At 39.5% G+C, this 17175-nt stretch overlaps 2 protein-coding genes and 2 pseudogenes across 4 annotated transcripts in view; 3 read left to right on the top strand and 1 right to left on the bottom strand.

Annotated features, from left to right (window-relative positions):
• Nucleotides 1–1112, top strand: part of LOC145479119 (uncharacterized) — a 45514-nt pseudogene extending 44402 nt beyond the window's left edge. The window contains exon 19 of the transcript XR_014048390.1: nucleotides 112–1112. The product of XR_014048390.1 is annotated as an uncharacterized LOC145479119 (transcript). The remainder of the gene's footprint in view (nucleotides 1–111) is intronic.
• A 6-nt stretch (nucleotides 1113–1118) lies between these two features.
• Nucleotides 1119–4720, top strand: LOC145479133 (uncharacterized). The gene is made up of 3 exons (XM_081457391.1): nucleotides 1119–1978; nucleotides 2966–3122; nucleotides 4096–4720. The coding sequence occupies exons 1-3, from the start codon at nucleotides 1945–1947 to the stop codon at nucleotides 4718–4720; spliced, it is 816 nt and encodes a 271-aa protein (XP_081313517.1). The 5' UTR covers nucleotides 1119–1944.
• A 679-nt stretch (nucleotides 4721–5399) lies between these two features.
• On the top strand, nucleotides 5400–10121 carry LOC145479132 (mitochondrial carnitine/acylcarnitine carrier protein pseudogene; annotated as a pseudogene). Its single transcript, XR_014048393.1, has 2 exons — nucleotides 5400–5485; nucleotides 8612–10121. The product of XR_014048393.1 is annotated as a mitochondrial carnitine/acylcarnitine carrier protein pseudogene (transcript).
• Nucleotides 10122–10241: 120 nt separating this feature from the next.
• Nucleotides 10242–15581, bottom strand: LOC145472663 (uncharacterized). The gene is made up of 9 exons (XM_081454977.1): nucleotides 15480–15581; nucleotides 15291–15349; nucleotides 14953–15185; nucleotides 14294–14393; nucleotides 13633–13982; nucleotides 13289–13503; nucleotides 12658–12787; nucleotides 11750–11820; nucleotides 10242–11411 (listed from the first exon to the last, which is right to left on the bottom strand). The coding sequence occupies exons 1-9, from the start codon at nucleotides 15579–15581 to the stop codon at nucleotides 11283–11285; spliced, it is 1389 nt and encodes a 462-aa protein (XP_081311103.1). The 3' UTR covers nucleotides 10242–11282.
• Nucleotides 15582–17175: the final 1594 nt, after the last annotated feature.

Consider the following 17175-nt stretch of genomic DNA (forward strand, 5'->3'; position numbering starts at 1 on the left):
TTTTAACTAACATTATAACGAGACAAAAAGTAAAGCTGTTTTCTCAATAAATACTATAACAAGACGATCATCATGGTTTCATTAATAATCAACATTTTTTGGTCTTCTTAGGTGTATTGTGACATGTCCTCTAACGGTGGTGGTTGGACTCTCATCTCACGTTTCTCAAATGCTGACAGTACAAACTGGATGCAGTCTAGCGGCAGTTGGTGGTATGACCGCACATCTTCATACGGCAGCGTTACCAGTCCATCAAATAACTACGACATGATATCACCGGCATTCTGGCTTGTCACTGGCAACTACATCAAAATAACCCGCAGTGATGACAGCTCTAACACAGCCTTGTTATACACCAGCAGCTGCACTGGCGGGAAAACCTTCAGAAGCTTTATAACAAGTTACGGCAACTTCAGGCACGGCACGACATGGAACAGCAACGCATGTCGTGAATCCTGTTACTTGTACTACGGGGGAAGCTATAAATCTACAGTGGGCTTCGGCAACGCGCACTGCAGCAGCAATCTTAAAAGTAGTCGTTACCTGTCATTCTGGTGCGACTGGAGCTCTGGCGACGGATCCGTGATGATGATTGGTGGAGGAGGTGACGGATGCAATAGGGCAGATCATGGGATTGGCGTCACAGAAGCCGGTAACGCTCGTTTCGGCACAGGAGACTGTGATGGAGACTTTGGAGATAGTTGTAGCACTCCCAGTAGTTATTCTCTCAACCTGTGGATTAAATAGCTGCAAGATGTTTTACTGATGTAAGCGCGAGTGCCATCTTTTATTTATTCATTTTTTTTTTTTTTTTTCCATTTCTGATCCTGTGATGCCCCTGAACTGTGAATCATTAACAATGCAAACTCCAAAATGAGTGGCTGATAGTAAAAGAGCTTTCGTTACCATTTCTGTAGAGAACTAAGGCATGTTTCGTAGAGGGCAATCGCAAACATCGTTTCCCGATATCAACACAGATATGATGATTTTAGAGGAGCTAGTGTCTGATGAATGTAACTCAGTTTGAATAGCCATTTTATAAGCATGTCATTTTGACGATTTGTCATACAGTAGTTGCCATGGTAGCGCGCGATTAGAGGTATTAGATGTCATGCGGCTGAATGATGCTAAATAAACAGTTTCTTCTTTTCACTTGTCTTATACATTGTTGGGATGGGCTAGCTGCCAAAATTCCCAGGGATAATGAAGGGATATCTTAGAGCGATACGCCAAAGATTCAAAAGTCCGTTTTTCATTGACTCGATCAGTTTTCTTAACTTGTTCAAAAAATTTAAAATTACATGGAACAATTTAAGCCAATTTCCACTTTGAATAAACAGATTTGAACCGTGGGTCAGCTCGCAGAGATTCTCTTCCATTGCACTCGGGTGTCGAAATTGAACGTTGTTGTGTCTTCAGTTTTAACACAAAGAACAAATTACGTTACTTAACGCCGAGTGAGGCGTTTACATAATTGATCCTCAACTCCCAATTATCCACGTCATCTATCTTAATTGAATTATCAATACGCGGAAACAAATGCTGACACTGACATGGTTCGTTCGCGCGCTTCGAATTCCATTCTCGTTCTTCTTAACTATTCTATGGCTTTTTTGTTAACCATCGGAATATTTTAAGCCCCAAATGTCCTTTTCATGTCGAGATGACTTGCAGAAGAACCACCTGTGTTGCAGTGCCGGTGGTTGTTGTGTTGATCTTGGGATCGACGATTTCTTTTAGTTTTATGACCGATGAGTTACGGAATGAAGGTTTGAAGTTTTCACTGGCTATTTCTCAGTCAGTTATTTTCTGTCAAGGGATGACTGTAACCAGGAGGATTCTTACGGGGCAGTCCTTGTTCTTTTAGGGATAGCAAGCAATTCTAAACGTTGGGATCATCAGGAAAATGAACGCGAAAACAGAGAAAAAACTGAACCCCTAACCATGCTATCAAAACGACAATTTAGAAGAGGAGTTGGTAAGTTCCTTCTTGTATATACGCAGAGTTCATACACAGCCAAGAAGACGACGATAAGTAGGCACTGAGTTGCACTTCCGTTTACAATAGTTCCAGATCTCTATAACTGAACCTTTATCAGTATAGGAGGAGTCGCGGTGGCCTAATGGGTAGCGCGCTAGTAGCGTAAGCTCCGCCTTTATGGACCAATGGCCTGATAAAGACTTAAACTGCCTACCTTGTGTATAGGATGCAAATGTAGGGCTGGATCTCACTACAACGGCCTTAGGCTCCTATAATGACGTTTTCTGTTGATTAGGAAACTACAGTCGAACCTCCGGCTGCGACCACCTCTCGTAAGCGACCGCGACCACTATTAGAGCTAAAAGTTTGAAATTTGAGAGTTAATGAATGAATGAATGAATGAATGAATGAATGCTTTATTTAACGTGGATATACGCTTAGCTTGAAAGTTAGTTTACTGGTATTCCACCTAATAACTAGAGCGGAAATAGGCCCTTTGCACTATCCGGTCACATGGTGCAGAATTAATTATGCTGGGACGCAAGTTACACAGTGGGACTTTCAAAACAAAGGAAATTCGGGCTAGACTGGTGCGAGTTCCTTGGTTTGGAAATCCCACGGTGTAACTTGCGTTCCAGCGTAATTAATTCCGTACCATGTGACCGGATCGTGCAAAAGGCCTATTGGATAATAAGGTGTTGTAACATTATCGCATTTCTGGCTAGTACAAGAGACGGAAATTTCCCAATGGGAAGTATAGGACTTTTTCTTCTCTCTCGCTTACGGTAGGTTTGACCGTATTGCGAAAACTCTGGGAAGAAGATAAACTCTTTTTAAAAGAGCCAATCATTCGGTTTGACCATGATTGCTGTCCAATAGGGGTGTGGAGATCCCTGAGTATTGATCAAAATTCATACTATAAGTGAAAAATCGCAGGTAATTTAAGGCAGTAATTGCTTTCTACTATATCCTTTTTTTTTTAAGGTGATGAGCTCAACATATTAAAGGACAAGGCGAAAAAGGCAAATTCCGTTTACAAATGGCTAAAGAGGAATTGGCAAACACTATTCGTTATCGTAGTTGCCGTAATTGCTCTGATAGCAGTTGTGGGAATCTACAGAAGGTGTTTCTCTGATTCAAGGTAAGGATGTTTACGTTAAACATCGTGGCCTCTTGCCTTGTGGCAACATTCACATTCTACGGCAAAACAATTAGCAGGCGTAAAAGCCACGATCTGTTTCCAAATCTGTAGTAAGACGCGACATAATAAGGTGTCCTTCATAAAATAGTAATTTTCTATAAAGAACTATAAATAGGTTTCTAAACATTATTGCTGGGAGAGAATCGTTCCCTTAGACCATACTGCCTTCTGTTTCTAACGAAAAAATATACAGTTCATAACTCCTCCACTATGTGAATAATTTTTACATACTAGCGACGTCTGACCCCTTATTCGAGCAGTTTTCAATTCAGGGTTTCTTTAAACCAAACCAAACCAATTACTCACCAATTAGACTACTCAGCCAATCTCAAATCGAAGTAAGATCAAAACCAAGATCAAAGTAGCTGTTTTCTGGCGTACGCGTCATAGAGCGGTTCTCATTTGAGTGTCGAAAGGTAATTGGTTTTGCATCAATTACGCTACACGATTGGCTTAAAAAGCTCGAGCCACTTTTTCATCCAATCAGAAGTAAAATCAAAACCAATTGTAACTCACTCGCACTCGTTTTCCCGCGCTTTTCGTCAGCTACATTTAATTTCTTCGAGCTTTGATTGGTCCACTGGATTGTCTGTGTCCTTCGTGATTGGCCAGAGTGATTGCTTTGGTTTTGGTTTTACGACACTCAGTTGAAAACTGCTCTAATCATGGTTGCCAATTTGTTCAGTTAACTGCGCGCGCGCGATCTAGAGAGTACTTGTCGACGACGCATTTCTAGTAACTGTATTATTAGCCTGATTCTATCTGAGCATAAATTAGCGCCAAATGGTGCTTTGTATTTAGACACTCGTCAATCTTTTTTACTTTAAAACCTTATAGCAGGAAAATATCTTCAAGTTATAACAAGATTTATATCGTGTATATCGAATAAAAATCGTCGTCTTTTTACATTTAGCTCTAGTGGAGATGACGAAGAGCCACGTGTAGTGGTCGTGAGAATGGTAAAACAAGATGACAAAGAGAACAACGAGCTTAAGGGGCCAAAGGTCACGGAAGGAGGTGCACAAGAAAGTAGTGGAAGCGGAAAGGCTACTATTTTGCATGGAACTAATAACGCTATACGTAGAAGCGGTACTGATTCAACAGTTGCAAAAAAGTTGCCAGATGCCGGAACACTTCACAGCGATAGATCCACTTTAGTACCGAGTAACGTTAAAGGGAAGAATGTCGAAAGACAGGTCACTAGGGTGAAAAGTGGCGGATTTCCCGAACTTACCAATCTTCACCTTCCCATGAACAGTATTCCTATCTCTGGGTATACAATATTTCAGCAAATTGAATGTTACAATGCCTTTTTCCATTTCACTCAGTGCATTTTCAACGCAAAAATGCCTGCGAACCAGCTCAAGGTCCAACTTACAAGGGTCTGCGAGGGGAGCACGAGTGAAGGGCCTTTTCCGGTCTACGGGGAGGTCCCTGTGATAAAGAGCTTGATGGCCTCACTGACGTTAAAATATTGTGATGGTTATATTCCTACAGCAAGCACGAACACCAACCTGCCTTTGACCGTGTCACCTTAACAAAGAGTTTGCTATTTGTGCCATTGAAAGGAGAAACGCGAATTGGATCTGCGTTTAATGTTTTGGACACCAAAAAGGGCTACTGCCGGGGATGGATTAAAAACTGCTGTATTCAAAAGAGGGGATTGTTCCTGAAGCAGCATTTAAATCACTTTTCTTTTCGCGCTAAGACTGGATGAAGAAAGACCAATAGATTTTTGCGTTTAGGTTAAAAACCCGTCCTTCCAATTCGTAAGAACAGAGGAACTTATATGCTATAAGTATATGTCTTGCTACCTTGTTCTACCTTCTTCTACCGAGGAGATGTAGAAAATGGGGTCAAAAATGAAATTTTCTTTTCGCGGAGTTTAATAGGACAGTTTCCTAACTACTAATGCGGCAGAAATACATGTATTCTTGCTGTAGGGTTTCGCTGCTATTGTCTTTATCTATTTATTTTTGTTTGTTTTTGAAATCATGCAAAATGCCTCTTGCTCAAACAGGTATAGTAATTAGCAAGTGCACTTTCAACCTCACCTGTCTTATCTCAAATGGTGGTGCTTAAGGTAACAATTGCGTTTTTCATTGAGGTTTCCCTGGTTAGATTGTACCAGGTTAGCCGAACGTGTGAAGTCTGGGTACAAGTTAAATAAACTCCTCCCCAGGTTTCCTCGGTCGTTTCGAACAAAATGGCGGGCAAATTTGTTCTTGCGCAATGACTGTCTGATGCAATTACAAGAGAAATAATAAGGCTAAGAGGTACTGTACTGCGGAATACATGCAAGGGTAAGCTTCTTTATTGAACCAAGTTTATATAAAGCAAATTGTAGGACTTCCGAAAGGGTTCATGTAGGTGCAAATGAAATCATACGTAATTTGGGTGCCGGTGTGTTCGATGTAGACGTCTGTACACTATTGCACATTATTTTTAGGCTACTCCAATATAGCGAGCAAACTTCTTGTCCCTCTCCATTTGACCTGAAAAGACGTTGGCTGTGCGCTGGCGCTATCAGAATTAAGCTTCAGTTATCTTGAAGTAATTAAGTCGATCAGTCAACGTTTTAATTAGAACTGTTAGCGCTCTGGTGTTCCAGCCAACTAGAGAATTAACATTGTGTTTCCATTAATTGTTTAAGAGTATTAGCAGTAGTACATGTACGATTCTATCAGTTGTTCATTTCAGTCCTTGCATGTGAAGAATTGCGAAATGGAATTCAGCAATAGCAGTTCAATTAATTGAATGTAAAGTGCTGCCACATCGAAATTTCAAGTAAACACTTTGCTTTAATTCTGACTGTTAAATATGGAATTCCTGCGTGTGTTTTCAAAGCAGTGATATGCAAATTAAGGTGATTGAATTATGAAAGGGCAATAATCCTCAGTATTCCGCTCAATGATGTGTAATTGTAACAGTTCTCTTGAGTGAAAAATGGCAGATCACTCCCTTGAGCTGTAAGAGAGTGATTTAAAAATGAAACAAATTTGGCGATCAGGATGGAATGATAAAAGCAATAATTATTGAAATTTACCCTTGATTTTAACACCTGATTTTTCAAACAAATGTCTGTTTCCCTAGATAGTTTGAAAAATCCGGAATCCCCTTGAAGTTCAGTTTTTATATACCATACATGTATCTTTCTTTTACTAAACTGGGTGGCCATTTAAAATTTCGTTAAGAAACCCTATGTGAGGATCACACTGGAACCCATAGGAGAGGGTCCAAAACCTGGAAAACCATGTGAAAAGCTATTCTGCAGCACATATTTAGCATGTAGCTTACACATGGAAGTATCCCCTTCCCTTCAGAATCCCTTGAATTTTGAAACCCCTTGAGTCATCAAGGAGACAGATCAAGGAGCCAGTGAGGCAATTCCCAATGGTACAAGCATTGCAACAAAACTATGATGCACATTTGAAGGTAAACTGAAGGTAGTCACTGGCATGTTTGGAGACATGCACTCTTCAATGCAAAATATGTTAACATAATATGGTCCTTTGAAAAATTATTCCAAACATCATGACTGCTCGTTTTCAGTTGTTTAATTGCTTTGCACTCTACTAAATTTTCCCTTGATGTTTTCTTCATACTTGCATAGCATTGGCAGAGGAATGTAGTTATTGAAAAGAACATCATGTTTAAAGTTTTCCTGCATTGCAGATGAACTTGGCCATTGATAAAGTATGTCTGAGAAGCAGTGACCAGATGCCTGCTCAGACCCAGGCCTCCATCAGGGTTTGAGTTCATTTGTGAGACAGGCTAGGGCACAGAGAATGAAGTTATAGTTGATTTACTTTCCAGATTCTTGAAAAGGAAATCACTGTGGCATTTAAATAGTTCTTCAATAACAGAGACCGGAGGGCTGGGACCTACAGGCCCACCCCCTTCTTTGTAGATTTGAATATCATGACTGAAACTGCAAGATGTAGAGTGCTTACACTGTATCAATACTCTGCTTTGTGCATTACAATGTTTGGTCATTTGCAGAAATATCAGGGCCCTAGCTAGTAAGAGGCAAACCAACGCACTTGGTACAGTCAATTTGTTGTTGTTTTTGTTTACAGTCATCAAAACCACCCTAAATACCTAGGATGAGAATTTAACCATGGACATTCCCTCAGTCATAATTTTCTCGTGGACATTACCTCAGACATAGCTTTTTTATGCCCCTGAATATCATTGCTTTATTGGCTAAAAAATGTAAGGTAGGCAGCATGGCCTAGTGGTCAAGGGTGCTGGATTATTGATTTGGAGGTCCCAAGTTAAAGTTTTCCTCCCTGCCACTGGCAGAATTTGTGTTCTGGGGTCCCAGATTCAACTCCTCCATGCTCTCTAAATAGCCAACTGGTCACCCAGTCTTTCCAGTGAGATTTTTATCAAGTTTCTGTTCAATTTACAATATTTGCTTGCCTGTTGCAGTGTTCACACAGTTAGACACCTTGGCACTTAAATAAAGTGATTTATTTATTCTATTTATTTATTTAACTGTTAGAGCTTAGGGTTTTACTGTTTGTAGCTATTAGCAAATTTGAAATTGTAATTATTATAATTTCAAAGGGGCCACCAATTCTAAGAGTTGTGATGAGTTAAAAGGTTGAAATGCAATGGCAAGGAAACTGTGATTTGAACAAATGGATAAAGGAAAATGTGATTAGAACAAATGAAAGAACACATGAATAAAAACTTAATCTATATTAAATATTTCCAAACATTTTACAGAATACAGCTGTAAAAACAAAATAATTTAGCTTTGTTTAATCTGTTGTGTTAGTGATGCACAGAAAAACTGTCCACAGCAAAGGTCAGATTCTAACAGGTACAGTTGTAAAACTAACCTGTACAGTTGAAAGTATGGAATTTCACTGTTTGGCTGTGAAACAATTCAAGGAATACAAGACATTATATGATTGTAATTTAGAAGAGTGATTTTCCACAGGTGTTGGTTACAACCTCAGAAAATTACCTTCGGCAGTAAGAGTATCTGTCTTTAATGGTACCATTTTGTACGAATTCTTCTGGGTTATATGTTCCATTATTATTATACATGGAAGCATTGCAAAACTGCTAAATGTTTGCGTTAAGCTATAGTAAAGATAATAACAATTTCCGAAAACAAAAGACACCATTATTTATTACTATTACTGTTGCTGTTACTGTTACTGTTATCGTTATCGTTATCGTTATCGTTATCGTTATCGTTATTGTTGTTATTATTATTATTATTATTATTATTATTATTCTAGGAAAATTATCAAAATCAATAGAGATGTTGGGTTGCTTGATCTCTCAGACTTGTGTATTTAGGGAATTTTTCACTTTTTGCACACCCTTGGAGAGTAACGAACGTTTCTTTTGTAGTGGAAAATCAATTTTGTCAATCAATAATGCTTCATTCCGTTTTATTTCACTTACAGGCAGGAGGACAGCAGTCAATTATCATCTCCAGCAGACACAGCATTCTCTGATTAATCAGTGTCAATACCACTTCGTCTGCTTGACATTTCAACACGTGCCTGACTTTGTCAATATGGAAGATAAAAGCGCTAAAAAACACGCAGTTATCCATTCACCAATCAGCTACTCCATAGCGGGGACAGTAGGGGGCCTGATATCGGTGATAGTGGGACACCCACTAGACACCATCAAAGTTCGTCTTCAGGCAGCTGAAGCTCTTTCCCAGAGGACGAAATTCCGTGGCACAATCGATTGCATTATGCAAACTGTGAGGAAAGAAGGTGGATCCGCTTTGTTCAAGGGACTGACCCCACACTTGCTTATGTCTGTGCCATGCTCAAGTTTGCTGTTTTGGGGCTACGGAGTGGGACTGAAGCTTCAAAGTAAAGATCAAAACTTTGATAAACTGAGTTCGATGGAAATTTCCAAAGCTGGTTTATTTTCTGGTTCATGTGTAGCTGCGGTATTTGTTCCCTTCTACCATGTAAAATGTAAACTTCAAGTGCAGCAAATTTCCAGTGTGAACGCAAAATATATGGGTCCGTTCACACTAGCTCTTCACATTCTTAAAACAAGGGGTATACAAGGGCTATATAAAGGTCTTTCTGCGAACCTCTTAACTGCACCGGCAACAGGGTGCTATTTTGTGTCTTACGAGTACCTGGTACGGACCCTTATACCAGCCGGCACTTCACGCGATGATGTAGGGTCCGTAGAGGTGCTCTTTGCTGGGGGCATTGCAGGGATGGTATGGTGGTTAGTTGGCCTTCCGGCTGACGTGTTGACGAGTCGTATCTGGACCGCTCCAGAAGGAAAATATCCACGTGGAGTCAGGGATGCGTTACGAGAATTACTGCGTAAAGAGGGCGCCTTGGCTTTATATAAAGGCTTCGTTCCAGTGTTGTTGAAGGCTGCCCCCGAGAGTGCTGCACTGTTCTGGGGTTACGAGTTGACTTTGAAAGCCATTAATTGGATGTCCAGGGTTTTCTCGCCTTCCTTTGAGTGATTCATCATTGGAATGGAATCACTTGGGGCGACTGTCTCTTGGTACATTGCAATTGAGCCAGGACAAACAGTAACGAGTTTTTCCCAGAAATTTGCTTCTGGACGCAGATAGCAAGAAAAAAATCATTGGCCAAAGGCGCGTACGTGAGCGCATAAGCAAAAATGAAACACAGTTACTCTTTTAAGAAGCCGCGCTCATTAACTTTTTGATAGACTTAAGTTATTATTATTGTTTTTTTAAGATTGTTACAAATGGACACTTTCGCGTGTCCCTTTGCTGGGTTACGTTGCATACAAAAATATTTACACTGAAGAAAAACGGATTGAAATTAATGTCAATATTTTTTTCTGGCAAAATGTTGCAAAGCAACAAACAAAGGACACGAACTCATAAAATTAAATACTGGTCAATAACTTTCAATTGAATTGTCACCAACGGAGTTTTTAATACTCATCATTTAAATGAAGTGATGTTGTTGTAAATACTAGTGGCTGATCCAGACAAAGTCGGAGTCCAGGTCACGTTTTTTTTTTTCTTAAAAAAAAAAATAATTGGAACGCAACTTTTAGTCTTATCACTACTAGTAACTTGTACATGTAAGACACGAATGGTTAGAAAATGGTTTTATTTTAATATTAGTTTTATGATTGAAATGGAAACTGTTTAGACATTCGGTCAGGCTCTGATAGCCTTGCATCGATATTTATCGTTTCCCTGATATTCAGTGTAAGTGCGAACGCCGACGCATTTCTGGCTGTCGCTTGTCCACGCCGAAAACTCGACAGCCGCAAATGCGTCTGCGTTCGCAGGCTGTGTAAGTAGTATTGTTTGTAGAAAGGGGTCTTTCGGACGATCAAGGACAAAAAAGGGACGGCTACGTGAAGTCATTGCAAAATGATGTTTATTGTTATCAGTGCAATCACGTATTTACACACAAAAATTACAATAGCAACGAGCCTACCAATTAATAGTCACAAGTATTTATGAACGTGTTTGTAACTTTTGAGTTTGAAGAGTAAAGGTACAAAAAATACTTCCCTTTTGATTTTACTCTGAACTGGATGGACGGATTATTTCACTCCGAGCTGTCTTTCCATTTTTCCGCTTACAGTAGCTTGCGTGCACACGTCTATTTCCTTTGCTTTCCACGGGAAAAGTGACCTCGTCACTTTTGGCGTGCAGCAGAGGAAAATAGTAGTCTTCTCCTTTCCAGATTTCAGAATTACTAAACTGGTTATCATTGCATGGAAATTGACGTGTTTTCTTTCTGGCCCTTGTTGCGATATTCACTTCCGTTTCTGATACTGACCACTTATAGAATCCACTTCCTAATCTCTCTATCGTATTCTTAAAAAGTCTGTATGCAAAAAAAAAGTTGATTTTCCGTACAGTCTGTAAGATCATTACGATTCCTTGAAACAGACTGAGAAGGCAGCCGGATTACCTTTTCTTTTAACAAAAGTCAATAGAACTTCCTAAAAACCTACCAAAGGTACAAATGCAGCATGGACGCGAAGGTTTCTCTGATCCGTAAGACTGTTTTCAGTACTTAAACTCTCGCAGTTAGTAGCTAGTAAACCGTTGCTACAGTGTTATGTTGTTGTCGTTGTTTTTCAGATCCATTTCTAACTCGCTCTTCCTCTCGTGAGAAATCTCTTTGCAAATACCGCCACTGATGTAGAGCCCATAATAATCATTCCAACTCCACCCCCCGTAGCAAACTTTGAGGCTCTGGTAGCTTTCTCTGTCACAACCTGAAAAAATAATACAACACAAACGTTATCCAGTTTTCTATTCTGAATGACTATACTGCTTTCCTAAAGATAAAAAACCTTCAATTTCTCCGCGCCGATATCCCCACTCGCACTAGTAAGCAACTAGTCTTTCTCCAGATATGAAATATAGCTACTATAGTGCATTGATCTGCTGTCCTAAGGCTCGATCACCAACCTCTGTTAGGGACGCCCGGACCCGAGAGGACGGCGGAAATCGAGCCTATCAAGCTATGTATGATGCTTTTAGTTCGCGCAAAGGAAATAACGGTTTTGCACGGTGTGCCGTCTAGAATGTCCTGTTACTATACAGAGCTTACCTTGTCATTCATTTTCTTCATGGGCGGAGCTTGGCTGGGACAGGCGATGTCAGTGGCAACATCACAGGGAACTGCAACAAGTTTAAAAACTTTACTTTACAGCAATGATTTTTGATATTATTGTACATTGAACTCACTATCTCTTTTCTGATTGGCCGAAAGCGTACAGTGAATTTTCGAAATCAGCGCTTGTGACGTCATCTCTGCAGATTATCATGACCAGGACGCTCAAAGTCACGGGTAATCATGTCAAGTTCGCGCGCTTTGTGTTGCTTGCCGTCAATGAAGAAGCAAAAACATGACTTCCATTTTTTTTCGTTCAATGTATAAAACAATTATTAGATTCGATTTCTTTGATATCCGGAATAATCAAGGTCTAGGTAAGGGTTATCAGCCGAAGCCTTGGGCTTCGGCTGATAACCCCTACCTCTACCTTGATTATTCTGGATATCACAAAAACCTCATCCAAAGATTGTTTATAATTATTTTCTCTTAACCACAGAGTAAATTACTCGAGCAAACTGCTATGAGGTCCACGGGTTTGGAATCTGGCTAAAATCAAGTGTACTTTGACCCTTGGCTAGGTCTTTGAGGCTCAATTTAAAGCACATGCTGTAAATAACGAAAAGTTTAATTTTGCGCCATTATTCCGCCTAGAAAAATACCGGTCATAATATATATTATGAAGAGCAACAAAGTTTGAATCTCTTTTTGATTGAAATAATATGTAAATCACGGTTGACTTCATTAAGCATCGGGGATCTTGCGAGCAATTTTCAAAACCAACATCAAAATATGCCGAAAACTCTTCCGAAGGAAATTACTGAAGATTTTCTCAAGGTAAATGATATTCATGATGTGAACAATTGCATAAACTATCAAAGTGATAATCAGGCTTTAAATCTTACTTGGTTCGTAGTAGCAGTAGTATATTCTGTTGTTATATGGATCTTCTGCAGGTCCGTAAGGAGATATACGACTACGAGCATTCGAATTTTCTTGGTCTTCGTCATCAAATTGCAGATATTCTGAAGTCACCTGAACAAAACAAAGTAAACATGATCAGAAATATTTACCTAAATTTCAGTTTACGGGCATTTACTCGTGCTGCAGTTCCTTATAAGTTGTTCCTTTTGCTGAGGGTCTCATAGTGAAAAAGCTGCATGACATCTTTGTAAAAGATTGAACTCTCAAATGGTACCTTTGTAGCACGTGAGTTTACTGCCTTTCGCTCATTTCCCAGCAAATGCGAACTGATCAATGAAATCACGGGTATCTGATCAAGTTCCTTCAGTTCTAATTTGCTACAGCTGCGCTGAAAATGGTTCGAAATGAAAGCTGATGGAGAGGATTTTTTCGCCATAATCATTCTCCATTAAAAGATAGTTCGATATAAGCGAGATAACGCCTATATTGAGGGTTCCTTTTCGATTTTGTCCGCAAGGGTGGTATGATCTTAGAGTTAGTTGTCACGGAAGGGCAGCCCCTTGGTTTTGCAGCGACAAATTATAAGAATATAGTTGTAGAAACAACACTTACCTTATGATATCGTACTTGTTGGCATATGTGCGAGCCATAAGCAATCAAGTAAAATGGAGATCCATAAGGCAAAGAAATGGAAGTGGATTTTTTGCCCGACGTGCTACAACAAAAATAAATGACCGTATTTTCCCCGTATATTCCATCTGGAAGTTCTCCTCCAAGGGAATTTGGAAAGTCAATTTTTGCGTTCTCGTCGTCCCATCGAATCCAACCTAAAAGCATGGAACAGAAAAAAAAAATGATTCAAACTTAGTTTACAGATAACAAAGAAAGAAAAATTGGATGAGGCCTAATCCACTACTTAAAAAATAACGAACACCCATGCGATAACAATGTCATACCTTCTTGTAAACCAGTTGGACAAGTTTTCCCTTTCCTATAAATGCAGTATTTTCCACGCGGCCAAGGAATTTTTTCACTAGGTGTATCCATGTGTATGCAGAATTCTTGTCGTATCCCATGAGGACTCACCTTCCCTGAGAAGTGACTCCCGTTTGAGTTGAAGTTTGTGTTTTCAAGATTTTCCGAGTCTTGGTACCTGAAGCCTTCTCGCCATTGTTTATGAGGACACCCTGATCTTGGCTTAGGGAGACCGTAACTTCCTGATGGCCATGTGTTTTGAATTACAGGCACAGCTAAGATGAAAGAGAATGGACATGCTCTGTTTGGGATAGTCGTATTTGTCGAAGAGCTATCGGTTGTTTGAGTCGGATTTTTTTGTTACGAGCTTTTAGATTTGAGTACGAATTCGAGATCGAGTACGAGAACGAGTTTTTAATGCCAATTTGAGGGCTCCACATTTTCACGTAGTAACCAATTGTACATACGTTTTAATTTACTTTGTTATTTTGTTCTCTTGGTGCACCTGTAAGCTAGCTGGTGCGTCCTGTTGAGTCTGCTTAACGAGTCTATGGGACGCACCGTTACCATAGCTAAGTGTGTTGTCCAAATAAAATAAACTGTGTGTAAAATGTCTATGTCTATGTCTATCTCGTCACCTACGAGCTACCTCCTTTACCTAAACCCATGTCAGGAAAGTCAGGAAACGTCACTAGTTTGAAATTCAAGCCTCGCATTCGATCTCGCACTCGTGGTCTAATGACTGTCGTTAAACCAGAGCTAACACGCATTACATACATTACTTTATTTACCCTCGGATTTCAGAGAAGCTTATGCAGCTAATATCTCCGAGCATTTAACCATCAGATGAGAGGTAGACCACCACACAGGGAACTATGTCCCTTACTCTTTTCGGTCAGTGTGTAGGTTCTTTTGCGTTCCACAGAATTAATTATGAAGAGTTGTGAGACGGGGCCTACGGTTTATCGTCTTTATCCGAGAAGACTAGAAAGTCTAACCATTTGCAGATGTCATTACAAAGGCAGCACTTTCTCCTCAATTATTTAAAGACCCTGAGTGTTGGTCCGGCCGTCGTTTGAACCCGCGACCTCCCGCACGCTAGTCCGGTGCTCTACCCAGTGAGCTAACCGGTAGACGGTAATCACGTTATCACTTGGGTTTACGACAATGTCTTAATTCTTAGGCTTACTGAATTATTAGGTTTGTGGACTAAAATTACCATTGCAGCCAGGAGATGGAATTTCCTAGGATAAAATAAACAAGAAAAGTAACAGCAACAACGAAAGAAACCAAAAACAAACCGTGAACGATGTGCTGCTGCGTTCTATGTTTATGTTTATGCCAAGTCATATTTTTCAGTCCTTGAACAAATAAAGATCCTTCCTTGACTGGTATCCCGTCAAGAGCACCATCCTGCACCATGCTGAAGAGATTAGAAACGCTGCTTCTGACTCTTGATTGGTTGTTAAACGACAACTCAAAATCTGCTGCAAGATTTCCTTGTCTTGTGGACTTTTTAGTGGCCTTGTGCTCCCTGGATATTGAGCAAAAAGCTGACTGTTTAGTTTCAGTATCAAGCGCTGATAGTTATAATGAAGATATCAAAGATACAAAAAATATTGAAAAATTAACACCCCACCTCAACTGTGTCACCTTGACATCTTGAAAATTAGAATCATTCTTGAAGGCGTCTCGTATCTTTGCAAGGAAAAAGAATGATATTTGAGTAGTTTGTTGCAAGCACTTTAATTTGTCACGCATTTCGTATTGGACAACGTTTTTCAATTTTAGAATTTAAGGTTTTTAAACACGAAAAAGAACGACTCACTGAATTTTCTATGTTTTTAACCATCATGCCATACTGGGAGCTTCCAGGTATTGCTCGAAGGTCTGTCCATTTTTGTTTAAATGTCACAGAGCCTGGGTACATTCTATCTGTACAAAAAAGTAAAGCGCAGGAGAATAACTTAGCAAATCACAAAAGATTAACTGAGTGCTTTTTTTTTTTTATAGCCAGTCATGCTCTCTATGAGCATAATGTTTGTCTCTCTACCATGCAGCCTATGCCTAGATATGGTTAGTTCGGCTTCGAAATAATCACGTGAGATACATGTAGGACTGAATGAACTGAAGTCGCAATAGCTGCATTGAAAGAATGAAGGAAGACGTGCGTTGTTCGTAAGTAAGTAAGTAAGTAAGTAAGTAAGTAAGTAAGTAAGTAAGTAAAGACTTTATTTAAAGAGGGTAGCACTAAAATAGTATAAAAATACTAACAAACCAGTGGTCCTCTAAAAATTATGTACAATACGGATGTTAAAACTATGGCATAATTATGAGATAATATAACGAATAAAAATACAATAGATAAGAGATAAAATCAATTTAAAATACAAAAAGTATAACTAAATCACAAAATAAAATGAATTCGTTTAGAATGGCTTAATAAATATAACTAGCGAACAGCTAAACACGCTTTGTTTTAGGAGTTTAGTTGGAACATTGTTTAGTCGGAAATGCACCGAACAATCCATCGGTGGAAAGTTACTAATGCTACTGACTGACTTAGCCCATAATGTACTGCATTTAAAAGTTCGCTGAGTTATTGGCAGAGGAGCAATATAAAAACAAGTGATATGAAGAGAAGGAAAGTAAACCCTACGATTTCTTTTCCACTTTATTTCCCAGGAAGCCCATTTCCTTGAATAAGGTTTTGCATGTCATATATTAATAAGGACAGTGTTAGTTTCATACCTTCAAGGGAGCAGATTTCGCTGTAAGTTAGAAGAGCGCATAACATAAAATAAATTCTCATGTCCCTCAGGGAGGCGCATCATGGCGCCGGAAGGTCCACAAGGAACAAGCTGAGAAGACAAGAACAAGTTTTTCTTTAAACTGTGTATTGTTGAAGTATAAAAAATTTAGAAAACAATTGATGCATTTAATTTTACTTCGAAAAGGAAATACTGATTTGGCTTCCAACCATGTTGCATGACCTTGAGCCTAAGCCAAACATGATCCGTCAAATATTTGGTCCTCTCGAAAATGGGGGTACCAGAAGGAACGTAAGGTTCCGTTCGTGCCATGTATGGGGATTACAACTGCGGACAATTTCACAACTTACGTTTTTGCAATTCCCATAAAAATTTTATAAGCAAAATTGCCGGCAATGGCGATGTCTAAGGTGAGCACAAGTACGTTATCATTGCTACTTCGACTTAAAATTGGAGAGCTGAATCTGGTTAACTGTTTGATGTTGGATTATTTAAATGCCCATATTTATACCTAATCGTAGTGGCACGCCTCTGTATCACATCAGGCGAGTTTAGTCGAGCCATGGTTCGTATTTTGGCGTAATCGAGTTATTGTAATGGAACTATATACGGGAAATGTAGAAAAAACGGTAGTTCGACTTGCAAAATGGCAAGAAATTTTAAGGTGTATAAAAATTTTACTAGCGCAATACAACCATATGCATGTATTTGCCCTTTACACTCTCGTTTTGTAAATTCCTAGGGATATCGCCT

Source organism: Orbicella franksi, chromosome 2 (genome assembly GCF_964199315.1).
Source record: "Orbicella franksi chromosome 2, jaOrbFran1.1, whole genome shotgun sequence".
NCBI lineage: Eukaryota > Metazoa > Cnidaria > Anthozoa > Scleractinia > Merulinidae > Orbicella > Orbicella franksi.